Consider the following 11,421-nt stretch of genomic DNA (forward strand, 5'->3'; position numbering starts at 1 on the left):
GACTGCGATGGAGCTCCGTATGCCACGGCAAACTGGCTGACACTGACGGCGGCGGTGCACAAATGCTGCGCAGCTAGCGCCATTCGACGGCCAACACCGCGGTTCCTGGTGTGTCCGCTGTGCCGTGCGTGTGATCATTGCTTGTACAGCCCTCTCGCAGTGTCCGGAGCAAGTATGGTGGGTCTGACACACCGGTGTCAATGTGTTCTGTTTTCCATTTCCAGGAGTGTATTTCGTCACCTGTGGGTTGTAAAGTGTCCGTTCTTTCAGTCGTAAGCGTAAAAATTATTTCCAAGTGTGGTGTCACCGCCAGACACCACACTTGCTAGGTGGTAGCCTTTAAATCGGCCGCGGTCCGTTAGTATACGTCGGACCCGCGTGTCGCCACTATCAGTGATTGCAGACCGAGCGCCGCCACACGGCGGGTCTAGAGAGACTTCCTAGCACTCGCCCCAGTTGTACAGCCGACTTTGCTAGCGATGGTTCACTGACAAATTACGCTCTCATTTGCCGAGACGATAGTTAGCATAGCCTTCAGCTACGTCATTTGCGACGACCTAGCAAGGCGCCATTACCAGTCACTATTGATGCTGTAAAACATGTACCGTCAAGAGCGATGTTCACCAATTATGAATTAAAGTTAAGTATTCCAGTAGTTACGTACGTTCTTTGCTACTATAACGTCCTGCGTGAGCTTAAATGCGTGCCTTTCGGCTTCCTCCTAGTGGCTTGGCTGTCTTGCCAAGCCACAACACCAAGTATCCAATTTCATATTAAATATAGAACTTATTATAACATGTAAAGTAAGGTGACAAAAGTGATGTGATACCTCCTAATACCGTGTTGGAACTACTTTTTCCTGTCGTAGGGAAGCAAATCTACCTGACATGGACTCAACAAGCTGTTGGAAGTTCCCTGCAGAAATATTGAGACACGCTGCCTCTGTAGCGGTCCACAATTGCAGAATGTTACCTGTGCAGAATTTTGTGCACAAAGCGACGTCTCGATTATGTCCCATAAACGTTCGATGGGATTCATGTCGGGCAGTCTGACAGGCCAAATCGTTCGCTTTAATTGTCGAGAATGAGCAGTGCTGCGGCTCGCGTTGGTGCTGTTTGTAGGTTTCCGCCCTCTGTTGGAAGTCAGACCGTATCCTTTAGTTGACATGATTGCGATTTTTTGTCTTCTTCTCGTCTTGACTGGCGCCACTCGTTTCGCAAGCGTTGCCTGTCCGCTAGTGGCATCAATGGCGGTTATCGATATGTAGTAACTGTTGCCCTACCTTTGGGGTGACGTCGTTGTTTTTCCGTGTCGTGTGAGTGTGGCAGTTTGGTTGGGGACTCAGGAGGAGCCAGGTCTGCGCAGTGCCAGAACACGCCGGGTCCGCTGGCGGAACGTATGGAATGCCGGATGGAAGGGCTGCGGTCACGAGAGTGCACGACCTCGTCGTAAACCGGATCCAGCAAACGTTAAGATGAGAGCATTTCAATCCAGGTAGAGAAATCTCCACCACTGTGATATCTGGCGATTCTCCAGTGACTTCGTGTTGCTGCTCTTAAGCCGTCGGCACACGGACCGTGTATCCGAACGTTGAGCGTTGAGCGTGCCGAGTTTCTGACGTCATAGCGTGGAATAGCACGCTCGGGAGTTTTTCCGAACGTGCAGAGCAATATCTGGCATGTCAGATATTCTCAGCGAGCGTCTGAGCGTTGACCAATGAGATGGCACAACGCCACTTACGTCACAAGCACGCCGTCTCCCTTCAGTACAGAGTTGTGAGGCGCCATATTGGCTTTCATTTCAAGCCTATATGTATATATGCCGTTTCTGAGCACCAGCAAATTGAGAATCACTGGAAAACCCGTCGTTAACTGTGTGATTCGTTCCAATAAAATAATGAGAAACATCATATTCGTGGCAAAAGAATTATTGTAACTTGCGTATTATGAGAGTAGGTTATTTAACAACAGCGACACACTGATGATCCATCCAAAACGTATTGTTCTTGGTACAATTTGTTATAATTAAATTTCAATTAGTAACATATCTACAATTAAGGTTTTCAGCAAGGGGTAACACAATACAGGGTGATTCAAAAAGAATACCACAACTTTAGGAATTTAAAACTCTGCAACGACAAAAGGCAGAGCTAAGCACTATCTGTCGGCGAATTAAGGGAGCTATAAAGTTTCATTTAGTTGTACATTTGTTCGCTTGAGGCGCTGTTGACTAGGCGTCAGCGTCAGTTGATGCTAAGATGGCGACCGCTCAACAGAAAGCTTTTTGTGTTATTGAGTACGGCAGAAGTGAATCGACGACAGTTGTTCAGCGTGCATTTCGAACGACGTATGGTGTTAAACCTGCTGATAGGTGGTGTATTAAACGTTGGTATAAACAGTTTACAGAGAATGGGTGTTTGTGCAAAGGGAAAAGTTCTGGACGGCCGAGAACGAGTGATGAAAATGTAGCACGCATCCAGCAAGCATTTGTTCGCAGCCCAGGAAAATCGACTCGCAGAGCTAGCAGAGAGCTGCAAATTCCACAATCAACTGTATGAAGAGTCCTACGAAAAAGGTTAGTTATGAAACCTGAACGTCAACTACCCGAGGCGACGGATCGGCCGCCAGGCAGCCTGTGACAGAGCACTTCATCACTGGCCTCCAAGAAGCCCTGATCTTACCCCCTGCGATTTTTTCTTATGGGGGTATGTTAAGGATATGGTGTTTTGGCCACCTCTCCCAGCCACCATTGATGATTTGAAACGAGAAATAACAGCAGCTATCCAAACTGTTACGCCTGATATGCTACAGAGAGTGTGGAACGAGTTGGAGTATCGGGTTGATATTGCTCGAGTGTCTGGAGGGGGCCATATTGAACATCTCTGAACTTGTTTTTGAGTGAAAAAAAACCTTTTTAAATAATCTTTGTAATGATGTATAACAGAAGGTTATATTATGTTTCTTTCATTAAATACACATTTTTAAAGTTGTGGTATTCTTTTTGAATCACCCTGTATTATTAGACACAAAGCACGGGATGTTCGTTTAGCGTAATCATTAGCGCCACTATTTACTGATGAGACGCGTCTTGACACTGCCAAAAAAATTTTCCCCTAACATTCGCGTTTTTATTAGGTTCTGATACTTTATTATTAGTTTAGTATAAATATATACTATAATATTTGATGTTATGTAAATTTAAGTTAAACTTTTTTTGAGGGGTGACTTTGTTCGATTGGCTTAATCTACAGGACAGCTTGCGCTACCTGTATAAAGATATTTTGCTCCTTTTTCTTTTACGCTTCGTAATTCACATGTTGCAAAGATTCTGCTACTGGGTAGGAACAGTGATCGAGTAAGACTGACCTTGGGGTTTTACTAATATGTGGGAATGATGAAATAATGTTTATCTTATGCGGAGAAGTATTCCAAACTTGTAACGCATTGTTTGTAATGGAATTTTTATAAGACTGTGTCCTTATTGATTGGACATGGTACTTTCCTTTTCGTGGACTATGGTAAAATTTGCGTTTTAATAGAGCTAGTGTGGGAATTTTACGCGCGCCCGTTGAGTGAACAGTGTGATTTGCGAACTAGAAACATCCGTCAACTGCCGCTGGAGTGCGTTGCGATCGCGTATGCCACGTTGAGGCCCACGTACCGTATGCACAAGTCGCAGCATTTCTGAGCGTTCAGCAGCGTGTTGAACTTGGCACGCTCAACGTTAACGTTCGACAGCACGGTCCGTGTGCCGACGGCTTTAATGTCCCCGAGGCGAAGAGCAGCGAGTGGAATGCTTGGGGAAGGCGGATCTGATTAGCTTTCTTCGACTTCTTATTACTATTTACTGCGTTCAACTTGTTACAATTTGTTAAATTCAATCAGCTAACGCCCCACTTACCTGCCCTGGGGGCCGGTTGGTGATTCTTCTACTCTGGTGGTAGTGATCCCTTTCTCGTTCTGGGCGCTCTAAGCACAGTATTCTGGGGACGTAGTGCAGACCGCCGGTTCCGGTTTTGGCGTGTTATTCCATCGTTGCATTTGGCTTATCGGACGTCAGATAGATTCAGCAAGATTATCATTAGTCATTCGTTAGACTTCCACTAGTCTGAGGTACCATCTTGTGAAATGACTGCAACTCTTGGCTGCCTATCTCATCGCTCGCGAAAGTGTTTGTTGCCGGACTTTCTCAGAGGTCGATTCCTGGAGCACCGTCTGTGACTGGTCCTTGTGTTTTATTATTGTATTATTTATTACCATACCTTGTAATGCCTACATGGAAGGTTGTGTATGTCTAGTTAATAGTTCCACTCGCCTTCTGGGATAAATCCAGCAGTGTAAGGGTTGTGTTACAAGGTTATCGTCAAGGTTACCATGAATTCGAAAGTAAAGTTCTATGTACTAACTTGGCAGAAAATCCTAAGAAATTTTGGTCTTATGTCAAAGCAGTAGGTGCATCAAAACAAAATGTCCAGACACTTTGTGACCAAAATGGTACTGAAACAGAGGATGACAGACTAAAGGCCGAAATACTAAATGTCTTTTTCCAAAGCTGTTTCACAGAGGAAGACTGCACTGTAGTTCCTTCCCTAGATTGTCGCACAGATGACAAAATGGTAGATATCGAAATAGACGACAGAGGGATAGAGAAACAATTAAAATCGCTCAAAAGAGGAAAGGCCGCTGGACTTGATGGGATACCAGTTCGATTTTACACAGAGTACGCGAAGGAACTTGCCCCCCTTCTTGCAGCGGTGTACCGTGGGTCTCTAGAAGAGCGTAGCGTTCCAAAGGATTGGAAAAGGGTACAGGTCATCCCCGTTTTCAAGAAGGAACGTCGAACAGATGTGTAGAACTATAGACCTATATCTCTAACGTCGATCAGTTGTAGAATTTTGGAACACGTATTATGTTCGAGTATAATGAATTTTCTGGAAACTAGAAATCTACTCTGTAGGAATCAGTATGGGTTTCGAAAAAGACGGTCGTGTGAAACCCAGCTCGCGCTATTCGTCCACGAGACTCAGAGGGCCATAGACACGGGTTCCCAGGTAGATGCCGTGTTTCTTGACTTCTACAAGGCGTTTAATGAACAAAGTAAGAGCATATGGACTATCAGGCCAATTGCGTGATTGGATTGAAGAGTTCCTAGATAACAGAACGCAGCATGTCATTGTCAATGGAGAGAAGTCTTCCGAAGTAAGAGTGATTTCAGGTGTGCCGCAGGGGACTGTCGTAGGACCGTTGCTATTCACAATATACTTAAATGACCTTGTAGATGACATCGGAAGTTCACTGAGGTTTTTTGCAGATGATGCTGTGGTATATCGAGAGGTTGTAATAATGGAAAATTGTACTGAAATGCAGGAGGATCTGCAGCGAATTGACGCATGGTGCAGGGAATGGCAATTGAATCTCAATGTAGCCAAGTGCAATGTGCTGCGAATACATAGAAAGGAAGATCCCATATCATTTAGCTACAATATAGCAGGTCAGCAACTGGAAGCAGTTAATTACATAAATTATCTGGGAGTACACATTAGGAGTGATTTAAAATGGAATGATCATATAAAGTTGATCGTCGGTAAAGCAGATGCTAGACTGAGATTCATTGGAAGAATCCTAAGGAAATGCAATCCGAAAACAAAGGAAGTAGGTTACAGTACGCTTGTTCGCCCACTGCTTGAATACTGCTCAGCAGTGTGGGATCCGTACCAGATAGGGTTGATAGAAGAGATAGAGAAGATCCAACGGAGAGCAGCGCGCTTCGTTACAGGATCACTTAGTAATCGCGAAAGCGTTACGGAGATGATAGATAAACTCCAGTGGAAGACTCTGCAGGAGAGACGCTCAGTAGCTCGGTACGGGCTTTTGTTGAAGTTTCGAGAACATACCTTCACCGAGGAGTCAAGCAGTATATTGCTCCCTCCTACGTATATCTCGCGAAGAGACCATGAGGATAAAATCAGAGAGATTAGAGCCCACACAGAGGCATACCGACAATCCTTTCCACGAACAATACGAGACTGGAATAGAAGGGAGAACCGATAAAGGTACTCAAGGTACCCACCGCCACACGCCGTCAGGTGGCTTGCGGAGTATGGATGTAGATGTATATCTTATTTCACCCGTTTGGTGGTTAATTGCTTGTTTCTTTTAATTAACCTTTGCTTGTATTTGCTGTTTTACAGCAGGTTCCTAAAATTTTTATATAGTTGCCGTTCGTGGCGTGTAAGGCCTTCAGCCTTGATTGTGGTCATTTGGTTTGAAAAAATAATTCGGTATTTGTATTTTAGCAGTAAGCCTTTTAAGACATTATTTACTGCCGTTCCTGGCGTCTGATACCTTGTGATGTGTTTGTGGCCACTTACTTTTATTATTTCAATACCTGTAAGATGTAATTGCAGCGAGTTATTAATAATTCTTAATTTATTTCCATTCTTGGCGTGTAAGGCCTTCAGGCGTGATCACAGTGGCTTGTTTACCTTTTTTTTTAAGAAAAAACATTATCTGTATCTGTATTTTATGGTGATTTGCTAAACTGTAACGCACTGAAAACACTATTATTTACACAGCTGTTCATTCCTTCATTAATAACGTGTGGTATTTATTTATTGTTGAGTCTGGAATCACTGTTTTAAAAATAAATGTGTGTAACTGATCACGGCCCCGTCCCCAATCGTAGCCGAATCCTGCCTTCCCCTGACCATCAGGTTTCACAGAATGTTCAAACCAGTTGCGAACAACTGTGGCCTGATGACATGGGCATTATCATCCAAAACAATTCCATCGTCGTCTGGGAACAAGTAGACGAACATAACTTTTCCAGTAGACGATCGGTGCATTTGCACCAGAGGACCCATCCAATTCCAGCTTGTACAGTGCGTCGTTGACAACTTGGGTCCATGGCTTCGTGGGGCCTGCGCCACACGCAAACCGTACCATTAGCTCTCACCAGCCGAAATCGGGACTCATTTTCCCAGGCCACGGTCTTCCAGTCGTCTAGGGTCCAACCAATATGGTCAGGAGCCCTGGTGAGGCGCTGCAGCTCATGTGCTGTTAGCAAGGGCACTCGCGTCAAATTTCTTCGCACTGTCCTGTAAGTTCGAAGTACGTCACACAATGAGGTCTGTGGATATTTCACGCAGTGTTGCTTGTCTGGTAGCACTGGCGACACTACGCCAACGCCACTGCTCTCTGTCTTTAAGTGAAGGCCGTCGGCCACCTCGTTGACAGTGGTGAGAGGTTATGCCTGAAAGCTGGCATTCTCGGCCCACTCTTGACGTTATGGATCTAGGCATATTGAATTCCCTAACGATTTCCGGAATGGAATATACCGTGCGTGTAGCTATAACTACCATTTCACGTTATAAATCTGAACTTACGTCGTGCGTCCATAATCACGTCGGAGAACTTTTCAAATGAATCACCTGAGTACAAATGACAACTCCATCAAGGCACTTCCCTTTTATATCTTGTGAACACGGTACTACCGCCATCTGGATATGTGCGTATCGTTTTCCCATGACCAGTGTATCTCGTAGTGAACGTAGCGTAAAATATGTAGAATATATCATTTCGTGTAACAGAGGGCCAGATAGCTATAATATTGCCAGTATAAATAAATAAATGAATGAATGGATCGTACGAGTGTATGCTGCAAAGTATTGTGTGGGAAAGTCCTGGTTCTCACTAGTGTCTGTATATAAGAGAAACTTCTGCAGATTTTGTGTGTCCAATTTCACGGCTTTCTGATTCAGTTACTGAATGCAATATTCTTTTTTTCCAGCAATGACTTGTATGGAGAGTTCGTGAGGATAAATTACAGCCAGCCTCAGAGATCCTCACACTTCACTGCCCCCCTTGACCAGGTAGTCGCCTGGTACAAAGCGTACGACATCTTCACCAAAGAGCTGAATAGTCCAAAGAACCTAGCTCGCATCAAGACACGACCAGGTAATTAGATAGCTCCACATTTGCAGGGAGGGATGACTGATGCACTACCTAGAAAGTGCAACTTTGAAATACACTACTGGCCATTAAAATTGCTACACCAAGAAGAAATGCAGATGTTAAACGGGTATTCATTGGACAAATATATTATACTAGGACTGACATGTGATTACATTTTCACGCAATTTGGGTGCATAGATCCTGAGAAATCAGTACCCAGAACAACCACCTCTGGCCGTAATAACGGCCTTGATACGCCTGGGCATTGAGTCAAACAGAGCTTGGATGGCGTGTACAGGTACAGCTGTGCCCATGCAGCTTCAACACGATACCACAGTTCATCAAGAGTAGTGACTGGCGTATTCAGACGAGCCAGTTGCTCGTCCACCATTGACCAGACGTTATCAATTGGTGATAGATCTGAAGAATTTGCTGGCCAGGGCAGCAGTCGAACATTTTCTGTACCCAGAAAGGCCCGTACAGGACCTGCAACATGCGGTCGTGCATTATCCTGCTGAAGTGTAGGATTTTACAGGGATCGAATGAAGGATAGAGCCACGGGTCGAAACACATCTGAAATGTAACGTCCACTGTTCAAAGTGCCGTCAATGCGAAAAAGAGGTGACCGAGACGTGTAACCAATGGCACCCAATACCATCACGTCGGGTGATACGCCAGTATGGCGATGACGAATACACGCATCCAATGTGCGTTCACCGCGATGTCGCGAAACACGGATGCGACCATCATAATGCTGTAAACAGAACCTGAATTCATCCGAAAAAAAAGACGTTTTGCCATTCGTGCACTCAGTTTCATCGTTGAGTACACCATCGCAGGTGCTCCTGTCTGTGATGCAGCGTCAAGGGAAACCGCAACCACGGTCTCCGAGCTCTTAGTCCATGCTGCTGCAAACGTCGTCGAACTGACCGTGCAGATGGTTGTTGTCTTGCAAAGGTTCCCATCTGTTGACTCAGGGATCGAGACGTGGCTGCACGATCCGTTACAGCCATGCGGTTAAGATGCCTTTCATCTCGACTGCTAGTGATACGAGGCCGTTGGGATCCAGCACGGCGTTCCGTATTACCCTCCTGAACCCACCGATTCCATATTCTGCTAACAGTCATTGGATTTCGACCAACGCGAGCAGCAATGTCGCGATAAGATAAACCGCAAACGCTATCAGCTACAATCCGACCTTTATCAAAGTCGGAAACGTGATGGTACGCATTTCTCCTCCTTACACGAGGCATCACAACAACGTTTCACCAGGCAACGTCGGTCAACTGCTGTTTGTGTATGAAAAATCGGTTGGAAACTTTCTTTATTTCAGCACTTTGTAGGTGTCGCCACTGGCGCCAACCATGTGTGAATGCTCTGAAAAGCTAACCATTTGCATATCACAGCATCTTCTTCCTGTCGGTTAAATTTCGCGTCTGTAGCACGTCATCTTCGTGTTGTAGCAGTTTTAATGGCCAGTAGTGTACGTATGCTACATAATCTATAACGCAGCCTAACTGGATATTGTGTTCCTATTGCAGGAGAAATTCTGATCTTCGACAACATTCGGCTGATCCACGGTCGAGCAGCCTACGACGACAAACCGGACAACGAGAGGCACCTCATAGGCCAGTTCATCGACTGGGACGAAGCGTTAGCCCGCCTCAGGGTTCTCCGAAAGGACGCCGGCCTCGTCAACATCTAATGCAACTTCTCCCAGAGCTCCGAACGACAAATATACCCCACGATGCAACATGCAATGGTGAACAACAGCAGTTAAGCCACATCATCATAATGTACAGGATATATCTGAAGAATTGAGTGAGATAAATAAGTCATTTTCCTGTTGCCTGTCAGGAATATGACTCATTTTCTTCCGGAATGCAACACTGACTGATAAGATAATTTCTACTGTTGGACTTGTTTTCTGTAGCTGTTTGTGTATGAATGTGTTTTTGTGTCTATTTGTTAGTGACAGCATTACGTAATTTAATATCTTACAAACGTAACAAGACTGATGTAATTATTGAACCGCTCGGTCACTGAGCTGTTGTTAGTGACTTTCAATGCATTTCACTATCGTTGTGCAGCAGTTTTTGTCTATTTTTATTCTCAGAATGTAATAACAATACATTATTTTTATGTTCATTATCTCCAGTCGAACTACCGACCAGAATCATAATTTCCTTCTTATACCTTCTTATAAGGTTAATACAATTTAACCTATAGCACACTACAACTTTCCTTCTGAAACGCTGCTAACATATTTGTTGGAGAAATTCTTGTTTGTGATGTACCTGGTGCGTCAGGTAACATGTCAAAAAAAAGTTTTAAGCTTCAATTAATTATTCCTCTTATTTCAGGCATATGACATGACGTTCTATCCACCCCATCAAAAAAAAAAAAAAAAAAAAAGAAAAAAAAGGCTGCTCTCCTAACTATTAAAATGAAAGGAGAGCATCATAATCAAATCTCTCTTTTCCGCACACGTACCCACACACACACACACACACACACACACACACACACACAGGCGCACGCGCGCGGGCGCTTTTCCGTGTGACTTACATTACTTGCACAGAGTGATATTCTTTACTGAAATGGAGATCGTTTCTTCAAAACACCTTGGCAGTGAACTACATTTCCTTTGCAGGAGTTGATCAAGCAGCCCGCTTCCATCGATCTCAGTCTTTCTCCTATGTACACTCGCTTCTACCATCGCATGCAATTTTGATCAGCCAGTATTATATACCCTTCTGATTGTCGACTCTCAGAACTAATTCTGTTCGATCACGGAAGGGGTTCTTCTGCGAATGTCGAAAATATACTGAGGGGGAAAAAATCACAGCAGCGTAAAGCAATTAATGTAGAGTAATGAAATTTCAGGACTACATTTGTCTGAGTAACACATTTGAGTGACTGCCGTTGTAAGATCACAGGTTAATGAAAAGCGCGGGATAAGCCATTGAAAATGTGAAATTCTGGTACATTAATAACCAGTGTAACCGCCAGACAGCTTAATGCAGGCATGCAAATATCCTTGTTAATGACTGAACCGTTCAGTCATGTACAGGTGCTGGATGTCAATTTGTGGGCCGGTGTTCCATGCCCGTTGCAGTTTGTGGGTCAATACAAGAACGATTAAGCGTGTTTGTGAAGGAGGGTCGAGTTGTCGTTCGATGATGTCTCACAAGGCTCTATCTGGTGATCTAGCAGGCCAAGTCAACATGTCGAAACTATATAGAACATGTTGAGTTACAACAACGGTGCCGGCCAGTGTGGCCGAGCGTGTCTAGGCGCTTCAGTCTGGAACCACGCGACCGCTACGGTCACAGGTTCGAATCCTGCCTCGGACATGGATGTGTGTGATGTCCTTAGGTTAGTTAGGTTTAAGTAGTTCTAAGTTCTAGGGGGCTGATGACCTGAGACGTTAAGTCCCATAGTGCTCAGAGCCATTTGAACCATTTTG

At 44.6% G+C, this 11,421-nt stretch overlaps 1 protein-coding gene across 1 annotated transcript in view; it reads left to right on the forward strand.

The window, feature by feature from the left end:
- LOC124788677 (gamma-butyrobetaine dioxygenase-like) overlaps positions 1-10,103 on the forward strand; it is a 53,977-nt gene extending 43,874 nt beyond the window's left edge. The window contains exons 8-9 of the mRNA XM_047255962.1: positions 7,789-7,955; positions 9,494-10,103. Coding sequence (XP_047111918.1) covers positions 7,789-7,955; positions 9,494-9,657 — 331 coding nt within the window. The 3' untranslated portion in view covers positions 9,658-10,103. The remainder of the gene's footprint in view (positions 1-7,788; positions 7,956-9,493) is intronic.
- Positions 10,104-11,421: the final 1,318 nt, after the last annotated feature.

The sequence above is a fragment of the Schistocerca piceifrons genome, chromosome 1 (assembly GCF_021461385.2).
Source record: "Schistocerca piceifrons isolate TAMUIC-IGC-003096 chromosome 1, iqSchPice1.1, whole genome shotgun sequence".
Classification (NCBI taxonomy): Eukaryota; Metazoa; Arthropoda; class Insecta; order Orthoptera; family Acrididae; genus Schistocerca; species Schistocerca piceifrons.